Genomic DNA, 24,628 nt, shown 5'->3' with positions numbered 1-24,628 from the left:
AGTTAATAGAAATTATTTGCTTTAAGCAGAAATGCAGATATTTGTTATCTTCCACATTACAACAAATTGACTTAAATTTTATTTTTCCATCTTCCATACTACTTCCCAAGGCAGGCTGTAAACGAATTGTTTCAATGACTTTCTCAAAGTGTCACAAGTAACACGTATAGTAAGAGCAGATACTATTTAACACAGAACCTCCTTGCAGCAATGGATATAATTTTAATAATGGTGTCCCTACTCAATATTAAATGTTTTGTGAAACATTAAACACAATGGCTGATTCTTACTTTGACGTAGTAATATAACGATTAATTTTCCTGTAAATACTTTTAGCCTCTTCCATGTAAGCATCTCGTTTTATGCTTGACACTTTTGTTACTTCTTTTGTTGGCCAGTGATGAATTGACATTCAACCATAAGTATATTCTTGCCCATCTGGAATTGTGACTTTTTGAAATTACAAGCCTATATTGCTTCCCCTTTCCGTTTTTTAGTTTACATTAACACTTCCCTTTCCGGAAAGCTAGCCGGAAGCCGCTATCGCACCACTCCATGGTAGTCGCAAAAAGATGGCGTAACGAGCTTCTATCAAAGGGCGCATGCGTATCCTGAAGTCCTACCTCTGCCCGCCTACTTTTGGTTGGTGTACCTGATGACGTCCATCATGTGCACCGTCTCCAGTAGCTGCTGGGGAAGATGGCGGATTGTGGCAGAGACGGCTCGTGAGGCGGCAGCTTCCGGGATAAGATTGTTCGGGACGTCGAAGCCCCACGGTATAAAACTCCGTGAGCGGCTGTTTTTTGTGAGTGTTTCACATCAAGAAAATTGGGGAATAGCGTGGAAGCGCCCAGTACGTCGGAAGATCCCAGCCGTTTCCGCCATTTTTAGGCCGCGAGGGCTGCTGCTGCTGCTGTTAACTGGCGGCGAAGGGGCCTGAGAGTGAAAGAGCCGGAATAGGCGGACGTCGTGAATGGAAGAGGAGAGGCTAGATTAAAGCTACGAGGTGTAGCTCAATAAAAGCCGCAAGGCCTTCACTCTAAACGAGAGGTGAAATCCAGTGTCTGGAAGGAAACTGGGGGAAGCAAGCAAGTAGCCAACATCCTGTCCTTTTCCTTAGGACGTGATTAAGTAGTCACATCCTACTTTAAGAGGCGGAGAATATTTATAGCGGAGGTTCTTCGGTCACGATCTGTTGCTATAAGTGCATAATATGAGCCGAGTTTTCCTATTCACATCTCGTCTTCATTGTGCGTTCTCTAGTCATTATTTTAAAACGTGCAAACTTAATGTAGTTTGTGAGGTGTTACACTGATAAACTTGCAGAGTTGCTACAAAGATTAGAGATTGGTAACATTGGAAGTTACTTTTAGATTTCCAAAATCCTTACACAAGAGTGCAGATATAATACCATCTTCCTTTCAAAATGAGATACCATGATACAAAACATGTAAGTTAAGGTTAAGTAGAGATGGCAAGAGGCTATAACTAAGAAAGAATGCAGTCATAACTTCACTTAATTCAGGGGTTCCCATCTTGGGATGCTTCCACCCTCTGGAGGTATGAGACAATATTCCAGGAGATGCAAAAGCTTGGGTAGAAATTTCAAAATTATAGTGTATATGCATAATTATATGCATATAATTATTTTATTTTTTGTAAGGGGTGCGAGAATATATTAGAGGTGTTCTAGGAGTACAGGGTATAGAAAAATGTGGGAACCCTTGACTTAATGGATCCGAATAAAGTCCTGTTGAGCACATTAAGACTTAAATTTCTGAATAAATATGCATAGGATTTTTATTACAAATCTTAGTTTTGAAAAGTTCATTTGAATTTTGAATATTAGTTTAGAGTTTGTGTTAAAGGTTAACATATTCATTGTAAAATATGTAACTTCCCAATATTCATGTTTACATATTCTTAGAAGCTAGGTACTTCTAGATGACTTAATATAATTTTAATGTCTTTTTCCAATTGTGTGATGATATATTGAAGGTTCTCAGTGTATTTTTAAAAGTTCTCATTTGTGCCTAGTCTAGGTAGAAAACAAATGGGGTCATTGCATTTTACTAGAAACTTGGGGCCCTACAGCTAATCTTCAGATAAAACATAACTACATCAATGTATTTACTACATAGTAGATACTACCCAGTAGTTCATAGCTATTAGCTTAGTTCTCAAACATCCTGGTTTTATGTTATTTCAAATAAAATGGCTCAAAATATTTTGTATTTGAAGAAGCTGCTTTAATTTTACATATTTGTAAATTTGGCTAAGAATCATATGTGGAAAATAAGTTAACCAGGTAGAATTTGTATGAAGTTTCCTCAGAAAAGCTATTTTTCCTATATTAAATTTGAATGTCAAACTAATTTGTGTGGATTTCATAAGTAGTTCCCTGTGTGGAAATGTCTATGGAGAATCTCAGTCATCCAAGTTATGGTTGTTCCAAAGGTGTTTTTTGAAAACAACTAGACTGTTTTTGTTTTTCTTTGGAGATGTTTCGCTTCTCATCCAAGATAGCTTTCTTCAGTTCTGACCAAATGGTGGAGAATGGAAGGATTTATATTTATAATGGATGAGAAGCGAAACATCTCCAAACAAAAATAAAATCCAGTGAAAAAGTACCTTTGAGACTTCCCTGAGGAAACAATGCTATTGGGAGGACAGTAAACAGTAACAGAGTTGGAAGGGACCTTGGATGTCATCTAGTCTAACCCCCTGCTCATGCAGGAAACCTGTACTAGGGATTCGAACCACTGAACTGCCAATCTTTCTGATCGACAAGCTCAGGAGAGGGCGATACATACAAAATCAATGGGTGTTTAGCTAAATACTGAAATAATGTCAGCTATAGTAATGCTGCATCTTTTACGCATTTAGAAAAAGTAGTATTTTTCAGTGTAAAAATAACTTCATATTGATAAAGAGCTCTGTAGGTTGTTCTGTTCATGAAAATTGATTGGAGTGGGAAGAAAAAAATGGCTACAGTATTTCTTTTTTCTGCTACGGTTGGTGGGTATATATTCATAGGCCTGTATTTAAAAAAAACATAATTCTGCCTATAATTATTTTGATAGTTGACATACCAGCTGTTTAAAAGCTCATTTCCCCCACTAATGTGACCCTGTAATGATACTTCTAGAAACAATTGAAATATAAGTCACGGGAAATACTGTTGGATCAAGAAATTATCTTCTGACATTTTTTTCTAATCTTTGTGGATAACTTTTACATATTGTAGACATCTAAACTTAAATAATTACTTTTAAGTACTGTAGAATATCTGGGAACTATTACTTGGAATCATGACTTCTGAAAAGATATTACAGAAGCTTAATAGCAAACCCACTGGTATTGGAAACCATAAAGAGCTCTCTTTGAGGGAGATGGGCAATTTAGAAATATGAACTATAAATAAAGTTGTACTCCATAAATATGTAGAAATAACTTTGTTTTTAATGGTAAATTCTCCCATCACCAGGGAACCTGAAGTTTCTAAAGTTAAATTATTTTGATTAATTTTTTCTGCAGGTAATTTGGAGAGATCTGTGATTCTTAAATTACTATATTTTTGCACTAGGTCGATAGTTTAGGAAATAACATACATATTTAAGTATATGGAGGATTAACATACAGTAAAGTGTTTTCAAGATCTTTAACTGCCATGCTGTAAAATGTGAAATTGAACCACAGTTCTACTACCTCTGCCAGCAAAGTGATAAGAGCATATGAAGACTGGTTCACTGTTTTTCTACTCGAAATCTAATAGTATAATATTTATATTTGTATTTTAAAAATTGCCAACAAAAAAGTAAATTAAGAATAGTGTATTTTTACTGGTATTTTTTTTGTACCTTGAATAATTGGTGGGGGGAGATTGGACATTTTTACATTATAGAAAATTTGCTTTAGATAATCATACATTAGGTGATAATAAAGCAATCCACACACATTATGTGAGTGGAAGTAGCTACCCTGCTTAATTATTTAAAAGGTCAATGCATTATTGAAAATTCAGGAAAACACTTGAATTCCATTACAAATTTGTTGAAAACTATAACCAATACTAGTATAATATAGCTGCCACCTTCGTGGAGATGTTAGTTATTGTACTACTTGCCAGTTATCCTTCTCAAATAATCAGAATCATCCCCCCAAAATTTGAGCCTGAAAAATAGGGGCCTACATGGCTTGATAAGCAATTTGTGTATACTGCTGAATGAGTTTTAGGTGAGTAATAAGTTACTATAAAAACTAAGCACAATTTTGTTTATAGTTTTGAAATTTTTGCATGCTGCTAAGACAAAACATTTTACTCTTGTATTTTTTCCCCCCAAATATATACATTACCTGACAAAGCTATTAGTATACAAGAATGGTTACAACATGCAATTTCAACATTTAAATTAACAATTAGTTTTTGGACATACATATGTACATAGTAGTTATAGTCAGACAAACAACAAATATGCCTTCCAATTCTGGCTTTTGAGAAGAAGCCAATTTTTCCAGTTTAAACATAACAAATCATGAAAAGATTTATTTAGGATTTTTTTTTAGATAGTCTTGTGGCTAGAGTGCACAAAAGGAACATTTTCGGGTGTATTTATAAATTCTGCTTGAATGTGATATAAAAACAACTTCATAAGATTAAGTGTCTGACTTAATATGCCAACTGTCATAATGTGAATAAGGCCAATTCATCAAATATAAACTGAACTTTCAAAATTAGATAATGTTCATTTTTTAAAAAATGCTCTATTTTGTTAAAATCCAGAAAGTGTGTACCATATCATTAATTGTCCGTATCACTAATTCCTAGATTAATATCTACCTTATGTAAATATCTGACAAAAGGCCATATATCTGTATTAGTAATATAATACCATTCATTCCATGTGACTTAATTTCTCTGGGCCAGATGAAAATCTTTGCACAGTTCTAAGCTGTTTTATTAAAGGACCATTGAAAGGCAGGCATAGTATTACACCATATTGACAAATATTTGAGATGGTCATTCATGCTCTAGTTACCTCACAGCTTAACTACTGCAATGTACATGTGACCACCCAGAAGCTTCAACTCATACAGAATACGGTGGCATGGTTAATGATGGGCATTGTTTGGTATGCTTATATAACACCTCTGCTTTGTGAGCTACACTGGTTGCCAGTTTGCTTCCAGTTTTGATTCAAGGTGCTGCTCACTACCTATAAGGCACTACATTTCATAGGGCATGGTTACTTGAAGAGCAACCTGTCTCCCATAATATCTGCCCAGTTGATCTGGTCTGGCTGTTCTGGATTATTTCAGTTAAAAATAATAAAGGCGAGACACAAATAAATAATTCCATCTCTCAGGTTCCTAGAAGCACACACCTACTGTAGCCCCTTCCCTCTAGAATAAGGTTGACTCCACTCTCCTGGTGTTTCAAAAGGCCTCAAAAGATCCGGCTCTTCACCTAGGCCTTTGGTAAGTGTGCTTGAAGTCGTATTTTCTGCATCTGGGTTTACTATCTCTGCCATCTTCGTTCTTTTCTGTTTTGTATTATTGTTTTAATATGTTTAGTAATTTGTTAACTAACGAGTTGCTAGGAGTCAGGCGATTATTTCATTCAGTCAGATTATCAGATTATTTATATTTCAAGTACACTTGGAAAGAGACTGTTGTGGATTTAGATTTATTGTTTATTTATTGTTTTTATAGAACATTGTTATGAGCCATTTAGGATTATCATGTATAAGATAGGTGGCCATATGTGGTTTCCAAATAAATATATTTAAATCAGGCGATGGTAGGTTGTCTAGTACATGTAGTCCTTGACTTACGATCACAATTGAGTTCCAAATTTCTGTTGCTAAGTGAGAACAGTTAAATGAGTTTTGCCCCATTTTATGACTTTTCTTGGTACAGTTTTTAAGTGAATCACTGCAGTTGTTAGATTAGTAACATGGTTGTTAAGTGACTCTGGCTTCCCATTGACTTCACTGGTCAGAAGGTTGCAAAAGGTAATCATATGACCACCGGGACATGGCAATTATCATAAATACAAGTCAGTTGCCAAGCATCTGAATTTTGATTTTGTGATCATAGAAGTGCTACAGTGCCTGTAAGTATGAAAAACAGTTTTAAATCACTTTTCAGTACTGTTGTAACTTTGAACAGTCACTAAATGAACTATTGTAAGTCGAGGATTACCTGTAGTGCACATTGTTGTCTACTTTATTTTTGTGTTCATTCTCACAGAACAATCAAGCTTTTAGATTCATTATACACAAAGTAATAATATTAGAAACTAAGAATTATGTCTTTGCTTGTGGTTTTCTCCCATAGGGGAGTTATTCTGTTAGACAGATAGCATCAGCTTAAACATTTCTTAAAATGGATCAGCTATACCTAGATTGGATTATAAAATAGATTGTTTGGCCCAGTTTAAATACAACAATAATCCAAATGTTGGTGTTTAGGCTCAGATGTGTAGGTTCTTCTGTTTCTTTACCTGCTCACCTACGTGGAAAAGCAAATATTCACTTCCCTTTCCTGAGTTTTAAGAACATGTGGTCTGTTGCTAGAGCATTTATATGAGGCACTTCCTGTTCAGTTATATACAATACTTCAGTACCTGTTGCATTCAAAAGTGCACCAGTTAAAAAAATGAAAACTCTGTTTTATCCTCCTTTCACATGGACTGGAATGGGAAACTGACAAAACTCGTTTCAATGTTTTTCATTAATTGCCTGTCATCAAGTTAATATCTATTCTCAGCAACAATGTACTATAGATAGATTTTCTCCAGGAGAAACAACCTGGTGTTTCAGGTTTTCCATCAGTTCATCCATCACTGTAAGTCCATCCATTTTGCTGGTGGTCATCTTTCCTTTCATCTTTCCAAGCATCATAGATGTATCCAGAGACCTGGGTCTTTGCATAATGCATCCAAAGCAAGATATTTCAAGTCTGGTTATTTGTACCTTAACAGTACTGAAACATTTGATTTGTTCAGTAATCCATTTGTTTGTTTTCTTGTTTTCATGGTATTCTCAGTGGTCTTCTTCAACATCCAAGCTCAAATTGTCAATACTCTTTCTAGCCTGATCTTTAGTTCCAGCTTTTGCTTCCATAAGGCATTACAGGGAGAACCATTGTCTCTAATTTTCTGATGTCTGTGTGGGCCAGTGATGGCGAACTTTTTTGGCTCGCGTGCCAAGCGCAAGGAGGTCGTGGGTGGATGTGCCACACCCAAAATGCAATGCACACGACCCCAGTGCGCATGTGTGCATGACCAGCGCCCCCCCCCATTTTTGGCATTTTTTTTTTTTTTTTTGCCCTTCCCAGGCTCCAGAGGCTTAATTAGGACTCTGGGAAGGGTGAAAACAGCTCCCCCCCCCCCCGGGAGGCTCTCCGGAGGCTTCAGGAACTTCCCTAAAAAACCCGCCCTATGAACAAACCAGAAGTCTGGTTTGTCTGTAGGGCCATTTTTAGCCTTCCGGAGCCTTCAGGGGCCTTCCAGGGCAAAACCGGACTTCCGTTTTTTGCCCTCCAGAGCCTTCAGGGAAGCATCTGGAAGGCCCCTGAAGGCTCTGAAGGGCTAAAACCGGCCCTATGAGCTCCTGAAGCCTCCGGGGGGTCTGTTTTCTCCCTCCCCAGGCTACTATAAAGTGTCTGGAGCCAGAGGAGGGTGAAAAATGGCCTCAAAAGAAGGCCGAATTCAGCTGACCAGCTGACAGGGCAACGCTTGCGTGTCATAGGTTCACCAACCCGGGTGTAGTTTGTCAGAATACCTTTTCCTAAGGCCTTTGTTTCTTTTTTACCCAATGCTAATCTGTTTTTATTTCTTGGTTTCTTTACTGCTTGTAGATGAACCTTAAAGCTATCCACCATTTCAGTATCTTCATTGTCAATTCTAAGACTCGTTATCTCTGTTGTCATTAGTTTGGTCTTTATATTTAAATTTATTTCTATCTTTCCCACTATGCTCCTTGACTTTCATTACCAATCATTGCAATCATTTAGATTTTTGTCTAACAGCAGTGTCATCAGCATTGTGCAGGTTAATAATTCCTCATCCCTTAGTTTTAAAACTATGCTCAAAATAGGTAAAATTATATATTTCCATTCCCAATTTCCTTCATTATATATTCAGTACATAGGTTAAATAAATAAAAATATAGTCTCATCTCACTTCTTTACCATGTACGGATTGTCGCTTTCTTATCTGTGTATATAGACTTTGAATAAGCACACTGAGTTGTTTTGAAATTCCCATTTTTCTAAGCACATGCCACAGTTTGGTATAGTTGGAACAATCAAAAGCCTTTCTGTAACCAGCAAAGCACATATTAGTTTTTTGGTATTCTTTCACTTTTCTCATGTTCTTTGGCTTTTGGAAAGCCAATTTGAACATTTGGCATCTCTTTTTTATGCAAGGTTCTACATGTGAAATTAAATATATTATTTGAGTTTCCACACTCAAAGTCTCGTGTTTAGTATTGGTACATGGGCTGACTTTTTCTATTCTTTTGGCCACTGTGTCCATCCTCCAAAATGGCCGCCATAGTTTGGTTAGAACAGTTACAGATACTCTGTTGTTTGCCATATTTCTGTAGTTATTCCTTCAATTGCTATAGCCTTCTGTCTTGGTAATAATTTGGCTATTGTTCTGATTTCATCTTCTGTACTGGTTCTGGAAGCAGAAGTTCTAAGTTATTTTGGGTATGGACATTTCTACTTTGCAGAATCTCAGTTATACTCCTACGTTTGACCTACTGGGATCAGTTACTGCCTATCCATTGTCTTTTAGCATACAAGTTCAAGATTGGGACCCCTTTCTGAGTTTAGAGATTTTTTAAAAGACTTTCCTTTGTTTCCATCTTCAGTGTCTCTACATATGTTGTAATTACTGCTTCTTGTCACTTCTGACAGCTTTTTGAATTTTTTTTATAAGTTAATTTTTGAAATTTTTTGTTTCCTATCACCAAGGTTCTTCATTTCCAGAGCACACTTTCTGGTGTTCTTGAAAATGGTGGGTACATGATCAGGATGATATGAAAACTGATAGGCTTTCTATTTTAGCTTAATTTGGAACTTGCAAATGGACAGTTTGTGATCTTTTCTAATGTCATACCCTGACTATGTATATGCGGTTATAATTGTATTTTTCCCTCTCTTTGTACCAACAATAAAGTCAGTTTTATTTCTCCATGCCATCTGGTGATGTCAAAGCATATAGACATCATTTTGGTTGTTGAAAAACTGTGTTAGAAATGAAGAAATAATTGAATGGCTAAAATTGATAACCTGTTCTGCTTCATTTTAATTCCCTAAGCTAATAAAGTCCAACTACATTTTTTCTTAGTATTTCCAACTTTGGCAGTCCACTTTCTAAATCACAAGCAGCACGTTTTTTCCCATTGGTCAAGTTCAACTTGACCATAAAACATCAACTTGTTCTCCTGTACTAATATTGAGCATAAACACAGATAATTGTGATATTTAACGATTGTCTGTGAAGTCTAATTAATATTCAGTCATTTCAATTTCCTGATGCCTAAAATGTCAATGTGCAATCAATTCATTTCATCTTTCACTGTGTTAAACTTACCTAAGTTCAGTTTTGTGTTCCCACTGTAATTTTGTTTGCACCTTCAGATTTTCTTTTCCTGTATAGCAGCAACAACAACTAGACATTCCAAATGGTTTTAATATAGTCACATCATAAACACATTAATACAAGATCGTCAGCTTGTTTTTAGTATTATGTTCAGTGCTACCTGACTTGATCATCGAAGGCTATCTTGTCAATTATTTTATGTTTTTATAAAAATATAAATTTTACTAGTTTTAGAAATACAAAGATAAGACTAATAAAACTTAGAAAAATATAAAAAGTAAAAAAGGAGTGCAAAAAGATAGAAAATAAGAAATAAGAAAAACATGCCGCCTCCAGAGAAACATAAACAACTTCAGTAAATTAACTCTTCTCTAACATTTCATTAAAAATATTTTTCTTCCCATATCTCATTAATAACCAAATTATAAAAGCTCATCATTGAGTTTTTACCAGAACTAACAGTTAAGCACTATCAGAAATACTAACATGTTTTAACCTGAATCTAATAAATCCATTTTGTATTCCAATTTAACACTTTCTCCAAGAAATCTTTTGTCATTTATAAACAGATCTTTAAAGTCTCATTGTTCAATCATGGTCAATGTCCATTAATAGCTGTTAGAAACTTGATGAAACAATCCACTTTTATTTCTTATCTTTATTTTATTGATCCTTAATCCCATCAAATAATGTCCCACAAGCTTTTTTCTTATTATTTTCCCTTTGTCTCTTAGGAACAGCTTCATTTGATTAACACATCCTTTTTTCACGTCTGAAGTTAGAGTGCTTCCCAAATTCTTATTGTTTATATTTCCTTTAATTATTAAGGCATCAGGTGGTTTCATTTGTAAGTTCATTATGGTATCTTTTTTCATATCACTCTTATATTCTGGCATTTTAAAATCCATTTTCAGATCTATAGCATCTTTTTGTAATCTGATTATTTTAAAAAAATCGTAATTCACATTCATATCAGCCTCAGTCTTCATTTTATCCTATAAAATCTGTTTTTCTTCTGTATCTTCTTTTATGATATCAGACAATACTGTAAGCAATTTCTGAATACCTTAAACCTGCTTGCTTTAGTTTAGCAGCTGGAATGACCTTCACAGCTTGGATGACCTTGTTTGATTATACCTCTTACCTTCCTGGCATTCTCCATTCATCCTTTCTAGGAATGCCTCCATCCCCTTATAATGGTAGGGGAAGGAAGTGATGCCCATTTTACTTAGTTTTTAAAAAGAGGCAACTTGGTAAAAAAAAATCCAACCTTTTATCAGTGAAAGAAAGTGAGGAGGGAAGATTTAGAAGTGGACATTTGATCAGAAGGTGATCGGCAACCTGGCAAACCACAACAAAATGCCTTGGGAGGCACTGACTAACAACACCTGGGGTGGGGGGGGACTTGCCACAATGCATAATAGCAATTGATGGCAGGTATTTTTTGTAGTGAAATGGAGCTAGCAACTGTAATAACACTGTCTGAGGTACTACGTTAGAAAACACTACAGGAGTCCTTGATTAAGGACCATGAGCCGTGGTGGTGCAGTGGTTAGAATGCAGTACTGCAGGCTACTTCTGCTGGCTGCCTGCAGTTTGGCAGTTCAGTTCTCACCGGCTCAAGATTGACTCAGCCTTTCATCCTTCTGAGGTTGGTAAAATGAGGACCCAGATTGTTGGTGGCAATATGCTGACTCTGTAAACTGCTCAGAGAAGGCTGTGAAATGCTATCTCACACATTTTGTAGTCATATGATCGCCATTTGCAGCCTTCACAAGCAAAGCCAATGGGTAAGACTGCAACTACTTATTATTGGGTTTTGGGAATGACCTGGGGAAAAGAGGGGAAGAGATATTGCCTAAGGAAACAATAAAGCAAGAAAGGCAGGATTCCCCCATTGGTTAACAGTCAGAAAAGGAAACTTAGAAAGGACCTGCCCTAATGGATCAAGCAGTTATAAATAGCAGCAGGACATCTTGTACTTTCAGACTTGTAAAATTCTATTAATGTAACCTTATGATAAAATAGATATAGCTCATCTAATTGTGTTCTCTATAGTGAGGGGGGAGGAGTATCCAGAATGGGTTGACCTTGTCCTCTCATGATTGGATTGAGTCAGATAAGCTCTTTGGGCAACGCCCCCTGGCACCAGGTATTCCCCAGTTTTACTGACTCTGATCGTGAGAGGTTGCACATTCTGTATCTCCAGCAATTTACTAGGATTTAAAGAGAATTCATTTGGACCCATCGAATCTTGTCTCCCTGCACCGCGCACAGCCTCCTCTTACAGGAACGGGACTGCCACCAGCCCCCCTGGGGCAGCATGCTACCCTGGCCACTGAGTGAATCCGGGGACACTCAGTGAGGACCTTGGCCGGGCAGCAGGAGGAGAGGGCACAAGCCTCCTGGAGGGAAGCCCATCCACGGAAGGTTGTAAGTCGCTGGAGCGCTCCGTCACTCCCCTCAGGGGTTGAGCGACAAACTGGGGCTTCCCAAATGCCCCGGAGCGCTCACGCTGCCTCCATGTGGCCAGAGGATCATGAGGAAGCCGAAGAAGCCTTTCCTGGCCACAGTGGCATCGGAGAAGAGGCAGGAGGAAGAGAATCTGGCTGAGAGGGCACGCAGCAGCTCCCTGGAGCACAAGCCACTCTGCAAGTACTTTTGAATTTCGCACCCCTTTTGCCAGCCGCGCAGCGCCATTTTGAAACCGGGAGGACCCAGGTGGTCCAAGATGGCAGTGCCCAGCAGCTACCAGGAAGAAGAAACCCAGGCAGCTGCAAGCATGGACTGCAGCCCCACCGGAGGGGCAGAACAGCAAGGATCCAGGTCAGTAGCTTCCCCAGAGACTGCCCAAGGGGGGTGGGGGGAGAGAAATGGAAAGGCTAAGTGTAAGAGCAAACACCTCTCCCCCAGGGCAGATCCAGAAGAAGGGGGGGTCACAAGCCTTCCAAGCCCTCTTAAGTATGAGAGGAGAAGGCATAAGACCTTAGAGAGGCTCTGCAAGAAGGCTGGCAGCCATCAGGCCACCCCAGGCAAAGGGGGAAAAACTCCAGGCACTCCCTTACCCAGTGGAGGCACAGTGGAGAATCTAGCCCTGCCATCAAGGATTCTTATAGACACCTCAGGACTTTGGGGCGCTACTCAGGGGTGGCAATCCCCTACTACTATTGCTGTGGGGGAAGCCTTGCCTACTGGACTTCCCCTCTTGGGCATTCCCCCTGCTCAGGGGGACATGAGCCCCAGCCAGACACCTCCCACAGGGGCTCCCAACTTTCAGGAGATAATGATGCAGGCATTTCAGCAATGCATGGCAGCGGCATTCCAACAGCCACATGGGGCTCTCCCTCCCTCCAGGGCTCCTGAATACCCAGAAGCCCAGGAGGAAGAGATCCCCAGCTCCTCAGATTCATCCCAGGAGGATAGCGACATGGAAAGTGAGGAAGGCGAGATCAGGGAGGACAAGCTGTCAGAGGACTTAGGCATGCCTCCCACTAAACTTACATTCACCGGGTTGTCCCAGCCCTCACTGTTTAAGTCCCTGCTCTTCAAGGCCAAGAAAACAGTCAAGCTAGGCAGCAGGGCAGCAGAGGAACATCTTCGATGAGCAGGCCATCGAGGCGGACACGGTTCCTACACCCAAGACCTTCCTTGATCTGGTAAGGCGCCAATGGGCATCTCCTACAACTGGCCCCTCACCCTCCTCTTCAGACAGGGTGTTCTTCAATGTAGACCAAGAGCTGGCTAAGCTGCTGGCGCAGCTCTCCATAGATGCTCCGGTCGTGGCTCTTCATACATCCACCAACATGCCCGGGGAGCCAGAGGAGGACAAGAAGGCGGACCACACCTTGCAGAGGGGTCATCAAGCAGCGGCCTGGGCTGTGAAAGCAGCCACCACAGCCTCCTTCATCAACAGATCATCTTTGCTGTGGCTGCAGGAGCTACAGCAACGCACCCCCATAGCAGATGTCCAGTCACATCAGGACATCAACAAGCTGGTGGCAGCCATCCAGTTTTCTTCGGATGCCACCTTAGCTGCAGCCAGATTTGCTTCCAGGGCGATCACGTCGTCGGTGGCATCACACAGGCTGCTGTGGCTACAGCAGTGGCAGGCGGAGGTTCGTCACAAGTGGCGCCTGGCTTCGGCCCCCTTCACAGGGGACTCCCTCTTTGGCTCGGCTCTGGACCCGTTCCTGATTGAGAACAAGGACAAGAGGAAGGTCCTGGCCAATGCCCAGAAAAAAGGCAGCTTCAGGACGACTCCACACCCAGACGCTCCTACTCCCGGGGTCAGGACTCTGGTTCCTGCTTTTGGGGTCAGGATTGCTTCAGGGGGTCAGAGGCAGGGTTCTCTGGAAACAGGCAGTACCAGGGGGATTCCCTGCTAGGCAGAGGTACTCAGACAGACAGCAGAGAGGCAGGCAGCAGAAGCGGCCCTTTTGAGGGGGCGGAGGGGGCGCTCCTTCCACAAAAATTAAATCCAGGCCCAGCGCTCTCCCCATTGGGGGATGCTTAGCACACTTCGCCGATCACTGGGACCTCACCTCCTCTGACAGGTGGGTGCAGAAGACCATCAGGCATGGCCTTTCACTCGAATTTCTTTCCAGTCCCCCGAACTTCTTCCGGATATGCCCGGTTTCAAAGAAGCTGACCCAGAAGTTGCTGATGCAGGAGGCCATCCAACACCGGCGATCAAGCCGGTGCCTCCAGAGCAATAGGGCCAGGGGCACTACTCCATTCTTTTTGTCATCCCCAAGGCCTCAGGGGGCTGGAGAGTGATCCTTGATCTGAAACGCCTGAACCGTTCCATTCGTTATAGGAGGTTCAAGATGCACTCTCTGCACTTTATCTTGGAGGGGGTTAGGCAGGGAGACTTTCTCACCTCCATAGACCTCACAGAGGCCTCCCTGCACATTCCCATTGCCCAGGATCACTGCAGGTATTTCAGGTTTTGCTACATGGGACACCGCTATCAGTACCGGGCCCTCCCCTTCGGGCTATCTTCAACCCCAAGGGTATTAACTATGGTAAAGGCAACGCTGGCAGTGCACCTGAGGCAGGTCCCAATGCGCATCCAATGTTATCTGGATGACTTGCTATTGCAGTCATCTTCCTTTAGGGATGCCCTACAGGATCTAGACATCGCCATGACAGTCCTGAAGGATCACGGGTTTATGGTAAATCTAGCCAAGAGTCACCTCCAGCCCTCTACCAGTCTGATCCACCTAGGAGCCAGAATAGACACCCAGACGGGCATGGTTTTTCTTCTCGTCTGAGAGGCAGATAGCGCTGAGGCAGCTAGCCTCCTCGGTAGCCAGGAAGCCCAAGGTGTCCTTAGCCACTCTGTCTAAACTGCTGGGCACCATGGTCTCCGCCATTGACATCGTCCCGTAGGCTCACCTCCACACCAGAGACCTCCAATGGTTCCTCTTGCCGTTCCAGTGAAGGCGCACGAACTGTTCACAGACCAAGGTACCTCTCCCTGCAGTGGTCTCCCGCTCCCTGACTTGGTGGGTGTCCCCAGCGATCACGAAGGGCGAAGCCTTCTGGACACTGGACCGCTTGACGGTAACAACGGACGCCAGTCTGAGCAGGTGGGGTGCCCATCTGCTGGCTCAGATGGCGCAAGGACAGGGGACTCAGGTGGAGGGGACTCACAACATAAACTGGTTGGAGCTCAGGGCAGCCCGCCTGGCCCTGTTACATTTCCAGAGCTCGGTCATGGGCCAGCACATATTAGTCCTCACAGACAATATCACCACCAAGGCCCACATAAACAGGCGGGGGGGGGCAGGTCAAGGGCCCTCATGAGGGAGGCCAAACGTCTGGGGCAGTGGGCCGAAAGGAACCTCTGGTCTTTGAGGGCAGAACACATAGCGGGGATGGACAACACCAGAGCCGACTGGCTCAGCCGGGCCGAGGTGGACAACTCAGAGTGGAGGCTGCAGCCGGCGATCTTCGAGGAGGTGGCCGAGCGGTTTGGGCGCCCGGAGGTCGACCTGTTCGCCACTCCACTCAACACCCAGCTCCAGGTTCTTCTCCAGGTACCAGACATGGGGGGCAGAAGGGACGGACGCTCTGCGGAGTCCATGGCCCAGGGGTCTTCTGTACACCTTTCCTCCCTTGCCCCTGATCCCCAGGATCATACAGAAGGTCCTTCAGGAGGGGGCAGAAGTGGTTCTGTTGGCCCCTCACTGGCCCGGAGACCGTGGATCTCCAGTCTCTGTTTGTGGAGAGGCCCTGGAGAATCCTCCAGGAAAGGATATCCCTCGGCCAGGGGTCGCTGGAGCACCCAGATCCTCAATGGCTCCAGTTGACCGTTTGGCGATTGAGCGGAGCATCCTGAGGAAAGACCTCTTCTCCCCCAGGGTGATACGGACTATCCAGGCCACCCACAGACCCTCCACAGAGCGCATCTACGGCTCCATGTGGCGGGCCTTTGACTCTTGGTGTAACTCCCGGGGGTACAATCCTATCCAAGCTACGGTGCCACAGGTTCTGGACTTCCTCCAGGCGGGCCTGGACAGAGGGTTAGCTCCTAACACAATTAGGAGACAGGTTTCAGCCATCTCATCAGTTCTCCTGTGTGGCAGAAACCAGAGTTTGACTCGCCATCCCATGGTCAGGCAATTCCTTAAGGGGGCTTCCAATCTTAAACCACCCGGGGTACACAGGTACCCTTCCTGGGACTTACACAGGTTATTGGATGCTCTTAACAGGCGCTCCCTTTGAGCCATTACGAACAGTTTCCCTTAGGTTCCTGACTCTGAAGGTGGCGTTCCTGGTGGCCATAAGCTCCGCCAGGCGGATATCCGAACTACAAGCGCTGTCCACCAGGGAGGATCTCTGCGTCTTCCACCAAGACAGGGTGGTTTTATGGCTGGATCCGTCCTTCATCCCCAAGGTGTGCTCCTGCTTCCATTGAGCCCAGGAACTGATTTTGCCCAACTTCTGTCCAGACCCTTCTCACCCGTTGGAGAGGAAGTGGCATACTCTGGACGTGAGGAGGGCTCTGAGGATTTACCTCAGGAGAACCAGGCCAAACAGGAAATCCGAAGCTTTGTTTGTCTCCTTCCAACCAGGGTCCCTGGGTAACAAGGTAACTTCCACCACTATAGGCAGGTGATTGCGAACCTGCATTGCCACTGCATACCAATCGCAGGGCTTACAGACACCAAATCATATCACAGGTCACTCCACGCGGAGCGCAGCCACATCCACGGCCTGGGCCACGCAAGCATCCCTGGCCGAAATCTGCAGGGCAGCCATGTAGGCTTCCCCCTCTCCCTTTGTTAGGAACTATAAGCTGGACTCCTTTGCCTCGGCAGAAGCCTCGTTTGGCCGCAGGGTATTGCAGGCGGTTCACAAGGCGAGGCCCACGCCTCAACAGGCATGAGTGGTGGACATGGGGCCTCAGGGTACGTCCCATTCTGGGTACTCCTCCCCCCTCACTATGGAAAAAGGGTGTTGGTACTTACCTGATACGCCTCTTCTCATAGTGGGGGGAGGAGTATCCAGTCCCTCCCTGACTATGTTTGTACAACTAAGTGTTATGTTCATTGTTTATGTAGTTAAATAAATATTGATGTTGAAGACAATAAAAGCTAAGAACTGAATTAAGAGTCTGGAGTGAATGGTGCAACAAGTCGGATTGAGCTCTTCGTCAATGAAACTGGGGAATACCTGGTGCCAGGGGGCGTTGCCCAAGAGCTTATCTGACTCAATCCAATCATGAGAGGGCAAGGCCAACCCATTCTGGATACTCCTCCCCCCACTATGAGAAAAGGCGTATCAGATAAGTACCAACACCCTTTTTCTATCTGGTTTACTCTGGAGTTATGTAATATTCCTACTGCCTTTTTGGCCAAGGAGTCCCACTGTGGCATACCAGTTCCCAGGATCTCCTATTTCATAGAGCACTCGTACCGCAGCACCCTTTCTTCAGCCTGCACACACTTGCATAGCCCCACAGCTGCCTCTCTCCAGCCAGTGCATATTCACCACAGCAGCCCTCTTGACCTCACTTTGTAACACCTACTCACTGGCCAGCTTGACAGCCACCTTGGATTTGCAACTACCAGTCGACTTCCACATTCATTTTGTTTGTGGGAAGCCAGGAGGTCACAATGTGGAATCACACAAAATTCTTTAATGTCCCCAAATGACAGAACAGGGACCCCAGGGATTGCTGTGACTAAGCAATGCGCTCACGTGATATACTTTAAGTCTGCATTGCTTAATACTGAAATCTGGTTGAAATTACCATTGCTGAGCAAGAGTACCTGTAGTTTTGATGACAGGTAGATTTGCTTTCCTAATGGGCTGAAAATTGATTCCTAATCTTGAAAGCCGCCTGCAACTGAAGTCATAATTGGTGGTTTATACTCAAACTAGGATGGATGTTCTAGTTTACAGGAAGCTCCCAGCAAAATAACCAAACAAATCAGGGAAATTCTGTTTGAAGCAGGATCAGTGGTTCATTCTTTTAATCATATACTTGTTTTATAATTTAGCTTCTTAGAAGAGCAGGAGTCTTTATTAGGCATGCTGTTAATAAGATTGGTAAGTAGTGTTTGAGTAGCATGTAGCAGCAATCTTGATAAATTCTGGAATGTCAGTTGCTACATTTAAATTGCCCCATACAGTCATTTAAATATTGTTTGTACTATTAATACATTTCAGCTAAATGCATTGTGCTACTCATTCAAAAGAATGAATTCAATAAACGAACAATTGAATATGAAGTTTCTTTAATCCCTGAGGGAAATGGGCAGTTCAAAAATGTGAAAAATAAAACAGTTGAGAAAAATCAATTTGAAATAGTACTATTTACAATACAGGCTTATTCTGGAAAACTGTCCTGTTAATTTCAGGGTGAAATCTTAAGTAACATTAAACAGCAGTGAAGTTTTATTAAGAAAAGTAGCATTTTTACATCACTAGGTTCTCTTGGGAAAGTACATCTCACACTTTATATATTTAGTAATTCATTTTCTTCATAGATTTAATCTGTTTTATAAAACCAAAAACTTTTTTTCCAGTATGAGCTAGGATCCCAAACATATGTATATTACCCTGTTTTCCTGAAAATAAGTCCTCGCCAGATAATAAGCCCAATCGGAGCTTTTGACGACATGTGCTAAAATAGCCCCCCCCCCCTTTGAAAATAAGTCCTCCCTGAAAATATTTAAACGCATGCTGGTCCTTGCCATTTCCTCTGGTTGCTTGCTACACAAACAACACAAGGGGAGGAGAAGAAGCTGGAGGGGAGGAAAGGGAGGAGGAACGTGCCCCATGTACCCCAAACACCCTTATCTAATGGCCGCTCCCACAACCCTAGCCACCACGCTCCTTCTGTCACGCTAATGGCTGCCGCAAAAAGAGCAGCAGGTCCACTGACGTGCAACATAGCAGCCATGAGGTAATCATGCTCATCAACTCCTGCACCTCAAAAATAAGACCTCCCCAAAAATAAGGTCAAGTGCTTATTTTGGGAGTCCAAAGAAAATAAGACCCTATCTTATTTTCAGGGAAACACAATACTTCCTCATGAAGTTTCCCCAAGGCCTTTACAGCTCCTTCCCATAGTAGTAGTCATTATGTCTCTTCAAAATTTTCTTAGGATTAAGGCCTGCGAGAAGTCCTCTCACTTCAAAGACACATTGCCTGCTAACTGCCATTCATTCTGTCCCCTACATTGGGATAAGATCTACTGCCATCTGTGGAATAAATGAGGCTTTATTTAGACAAATGAATCTCAGTAAATGAAATGAACATATGAAGTGGAATTCTAATTAATGGTTTTCAAATTAAATCAACTTGAAACAGTTGATTCAGATGTTCAGTTTGAACATAATGGAAACTTATAATTAAGTGTAGCTTTCTATTCATATCTCAGTTGTGGTCACTAAAATTTCTCCTACACAGACATTGTCCAAGATATCCAGAAAAATCATTCTGTTTCAGCTGCAAAATGTTCTCATAAATTCTATAAAGGTTAAATATAAGGATATTTTTTTAAAATTATTTTCAAACATTCATGGATTCTGCATGTAATAAATTTGTGTAATCTGGGATAATTTATCTTGGAGCGGGTCCTATTTTCTCTTAGTAATTATTTGTATATCAGAGTAAAATTCTTTTGATTTGGTTCATTCGGATATCTAGTTGCAATTGGGTTCAGGTTAAGAGCTCTAACAATAATGTACAACCATGGATTTGTATTTCTCTTAATTATAACTTCTGATCATGGTTACTATTAATCAGTCAATAATTTGCCAAATCAAAGCAGGATACTTATACCACTATCACCCCACCCCCCCAGACTTTGCTATTCTGATTTAGTTATTACTCTGCCATCATCACCCATTTTACAGAGGTTACTTTTTACAACAAAATAACTAGGGAGAAATTCACCTCCACTCTGCTGGATCTTATCCAGTTAGGTCACCTTGGTCTTGATTTTTTTTAAATGAACAAAAGGAGCTCTGTGTGTGTGTGTGTGTGTGTGTGTGTGTGTGTGTAATTCTCTCTTGTTATGGTGGATCTAATCACAGTTGGGCATCATGGATCTGCAAATTATTGCTGTTTTAAAGGGATGCCAGATGAGACCAATGCTTAGCCAATTTTTACAAAAGTGGATGGATATCTGTTGAGAAGAAGGTAGTGTTGCAAATTACTACAGATAGACTATAGCCTATAGATAAGGCTGGTCTGATGTCTTGAGTATGGACATGAATAATACTAATCATATAGAATTGTATGCAAATGCAAATAAAGGTTTTTTTAACTAATACAAAATTGTATTATTGATTATTAAATACATTTTAACTTAGTAATTTTGCCTTTGTTAACATTAACACACTGGTTTTGTTTATATTAAGTCATGATATCTTTACATGAGTTTTAAAGTAAACTGCAATTTGCTGGGTTCGCAAACCTAAGTCTTAATTTACAAATCATAGAACCAAATTATATTTTGCTTGGCAGGATACATAAACCTAATCCTGTAACTTCACTAGATGGCATTGGGGAAATTTAGGATTTAACTCACTCTTGTGGTTCTTGAGAGAGAACTGAAAATTTTTGATTGATATTGTAACGTCTAATTTTATATGAACAATCCATCAAAAATGTATTTATTTGGAAGAATACCATTGAATTCAGGAAGTTACAACTCCCAAGTATTCATGCTTAGGATGTAATCCCAAGATGCTTGTCACATTTTTATATTCAAAAGACTTCTCCTGTTTAGCCATTTGCTATGCAGTCTAACCCACTCAGTATAAAAGGAGAAAGTGAAATAAAAAGACTTAAATGTTTATATATACATTAATTTTCTAGAAAATATATCCATCAACAAATTATGATATACGAAGAAATTTAAATTTCAGTTCAATAAAAACAAAAAAACAGAAAGCTTAAAATTAAAAGGTTATATGGAACAGAAATTTTGTGTGTGTGTGTGTGTATACCCTCTTACATTTTGCCAGCAGTTTAGACATTAATCTCTCTGTTTTGTATTATTTTGAGGGGACAGCACATTTACACTGTTACACAAGCTATATACTCACTATATTATATACAAGTGTCATTTCTTTAGTGTTGTCACATGAAAAGATATACTTAAATATTTATAAAATGTGAGGGGGTGTACTCACTTCTATGATATACTCTGTGTGTGTTTGTTGTTTACACTTTATGTAAGCAATTCACACTCCTTACATGCAGGTGATACATTGAAAACAGGCAGACCTCAATCACTGAGCAGGTTTTATTCATATTTTGCGTTTTAACAGATACCATATTTTTCAGACTATAAAGACGTACCTAGCTTTTGGAGAGGAAAACAAGAAAAAAAAATTCGCCTCTGCCTCCCAGCAATTTGCCTCCTTGCATCACTCAGCCTGATCAGCTTCAGCACAACCTAATTTAGCACGAGCAGCTGATTGGCGGTTGGATCGGCCTCCGGAATACCGACAATAAGATGTTCCAGGCTGCATCACCACCCATCACTGCCTCTGTGCTCCTTGTTTTTGGCGTCTGCGTGTCCCATTTTTGGCCTCCACACATCCCATTTTTGGCTTGTTCCAGGCAGCGGGGATTGCTGCCACCGCCTATCGGCACCAAATGAGATGCATGGAAAATGAACTGCGTGGAGGCCGAAAACGGGGCACGCGGAGGCTGAAAATGGGGCACACAAAGTATGTCTTATAGTCTGAAAAAGTGTGTCTTATAGTCTGAAAAATATGAAAAAATATGAAAGCATAACTAAAAAAAGAAATGGAAAAAGGAACAAAAAATAGCTAAGAGATTTGGAAGCTATATAAAATAGAATAAGTATTTATCAACTTCACATTAGATTAACATTTCATATAATGAAATATTTAGCACTTTGAGATTGTTATTAAAATCAAATTAATATTCAATAATTAGCAAAGGCAGCCAATAACAATTGTCAATCAGAGTAAACAGAAGTTTCTAATATGAAACTCCTTATCTGATGATGCAATATATTTTATTTTTTATATAAAGTTTTTTATTTTTTCATTTTCATAACATAATTCCATGTATTCTATTACATAGCCAACATATTGGATTATTAAATGTTTACACCAATTCATCTTACCATCAACTTCTAAAAACAATTATTGGCTCTTCTATTCTTCATACACCATATTTGTACCTTATCCATCACTTTCTTCTCCCTCTCTCTCTTCCCCCTCCCTACCGCCTTTCTTCCCTCTGTCATCCTTCTCTTCTCTACTTCCCCTTCCTCTCTCCTTCTCTTCTCTCCCCTTTCCACTCCAGCTTTCTCACCTCCTCTTACCCCCCCACCCTCTCTCCTATTCCTCTCTTCTTTACCTCTCTCCTCTATTTCATACTCTTCATCTCATTTACTTGATATTTCTGCTTCTGAGCAAGCTCCATTTTATGTTGATGGCATTTATAATTCCTTTTCAATATAATATTTAATTTTAACATATATCTTCCTCCTTCTTTTAAAAACATAGAATAAAAAAGTAAACATATATAGTCATTGTGCTTTTAAACCCCCTCCCTCCAGCCTAATTTTGGCCAAGATGTAGACCTGGTTACAATTCCAGCTATTATCATTATATTTATATAATTACACATCCTTACACACCCCAATTTGTAATTCTGTACTTAAATCTCAATATTTTCCCATTGTAAGTATATTTCATGTTCCCTCTCCATTTTTTCATATCTTGGATTAGATTACCCTTAATTGTCTATAAATGGTAATCCTTACTGTTCAATGTTCATTATAATATATTGTATTTTAAAGCCTTACACACACACACACACATACACAGAGCACTTAGGCTGCCATTCTCAGAAATGAAATAAAATGTTATCTTGATTACTTAAGAAAGACTGTCTCATATTTGTTATGTTTAAGTGCTTGATTTTGTTACTTTGTTATAATTGCTTGGTTTTATTCTGTTACAGATTTTTCTAAGCAAAAGTCATCATGGCCACAGAGATTGGATCCCCACCACGGTTTTTCCATATGCCAAAGTTTCAGCATCAGGCCCCTCGGCAATTATTCTATAAGAGACCAGATTTTGCTCAGCAGCAAGCAATGCAGCAACTTACTTTTGATGGAAAGCGTATGAGAAAAGCAGTGAACCGAAAAACAATAGACTATAATCCTTCTGTTATCAAATATTTAGAGGTATGTTCAGGATTGCTTCCTCTTCATCCGCAGTTCAAATACATAGTGCTTCAAATTCAGACTTAATATAGAAAAGAAAAATAACTGCTACCAGATTTTAATTATTTCTTGTATACTGTACATTAAAACGTCAAATCAAAAATGTCCTGCAAAAAGGATAAAAACTATTCCCTTCATCCTTTCAAAATTAACAAGCTTCTTTGAGCTAGTAATTAACTGGCTACATTTTCTGAAAGACCTAAAGTAGCAGCAACAGCAGTGGAAGCCCTAAATCTTAAAATAATTTTAGAGAGAGAAGAAATACCAGTGGTTTTTTTCATTTATCCATAAACCTGACAGTAGATGGAAGAGTATGAAGTTCTAGTTCTTTTGAGAAACTATTTCTGTTTCTCAATTATTCCATATTGACCAGTGCTCTGATTTAATTAAATGATTTTTCTCTTCATTTTCAGAATAGAGTATGGCAAAGAGACCAACAGGATATGCGGGCAATTCAGCCTGATGGAGGATATTATAATGATGTGAGTATATGTTTTGTATCATTTAAATGTGTACATGCAATATTGCAGGCTAATTTTTCCCACAGTCTGGAGCAACAGAGACCTGGCCAGAGAGAGGCACACATGCATGTGTGACGGAGCTGAGTTGACGACTCACGTGCTCACAGAGAGGGTGCTGGGTGCCACCTCTGGCACACTTGTCATGCATAAGCCATCAATGTCCCAGGGCAAGATGGCTGTGGCAAGGTGGCCATGGTGAGATGGCTGCAGCAAGTTGGTCGCAGCAAGTTGTCCTAGACTCTTTTTCAACAATAGGAAAATATAAAAATGCTCAGAAAGTGATGCAGGAATTAGCAAACAAATCCAGACATCAACTAAGTAAATTCTAGTGACTTACGCAGCAGAATCTCTGGGTCAAGCTATGTGAAAAAGGATTTTAGAATCGGTAGAATGTGTGACTGGGCTCAAGGTGTAGTCATAAAAGTTGACTACTTCCATCAGCAATATATGTCCTTTTTCAGACTAAGAGCCACATATCCCTATTAAGTGACAGTGCGACTCCAAATCTCAGTTGGCAGAAGAAAATCTCCATTTGATTTGTTCTTAAATTTAAATTAATTTAATTTTAAATTAAATTTAAATGGAAAGTAATTTAAGATTAAATTAATGTTTTAAATTTGAGATTAAATCATTACTTGCTATGTTTTTAATATATTATCCTTTCTGCCCTTTATTAATTGTAGTTTCAAAACAGCTTTTGGAAGTGCTCTGGATTTGCTCTCAGAGCTTTTGATTAGAGATGGATTTTTATATTTT

At 40.7% G+C, this 24,628-nt stretch overlaps 1 protein-coding gene across 3 annotated transcripts in view; it reads left to right on the top strand.

Annotated features, from left to right (window-relative positions):
* The first annotated feature begins 635 nt into the window (after positions 1-635).
* The window catches only part of WDR33 (WD repeat domain 33), a 73,884-nt gene continuing 49,891 nt past the window's right edge, over positions 636-24,628 (top strand). Inside the window, exons 1-3 of one of the 3 annotated variants that reach the window (XM_014056198.2) lie at positions 636-776; positions 23,087-23,312; positions 23,765-23,833. In XM_014056198.2, coding sequence (XP_013911673.2) covers positions 23,109-23,312; positions 23,765-23,833 — 273 coding nt within the window. In that variant the 5' untranslated portion in view covers positions 636-776; positions 23,087-23,108. The other 2 variants (XM_014056197.2, XM_014056199.2) reach the window with 2 other exon arrangements.

Source organism: Thamnophis sirtalis, unplaced genomic scaffold (genome assembly GCF_051295495.1).
Source record: "Thamnophis sirtalis isolate CommonGarterSnake01/CBP01778 unplaced genomic scaffold, rThaSir2_p1.2 scaffold_11, whole genome shotgun sequence".
NCBI lineage: Eukaryota > Metazoa > Chordata > Lepidosauria > Squamata > Natricidae > Thamnophis > Thamnophis sirtalis.
Note: the sequence above shows the minus strand (reverse complement) of the source record. Positions and strands in the feature narration are given on the sequence as shown.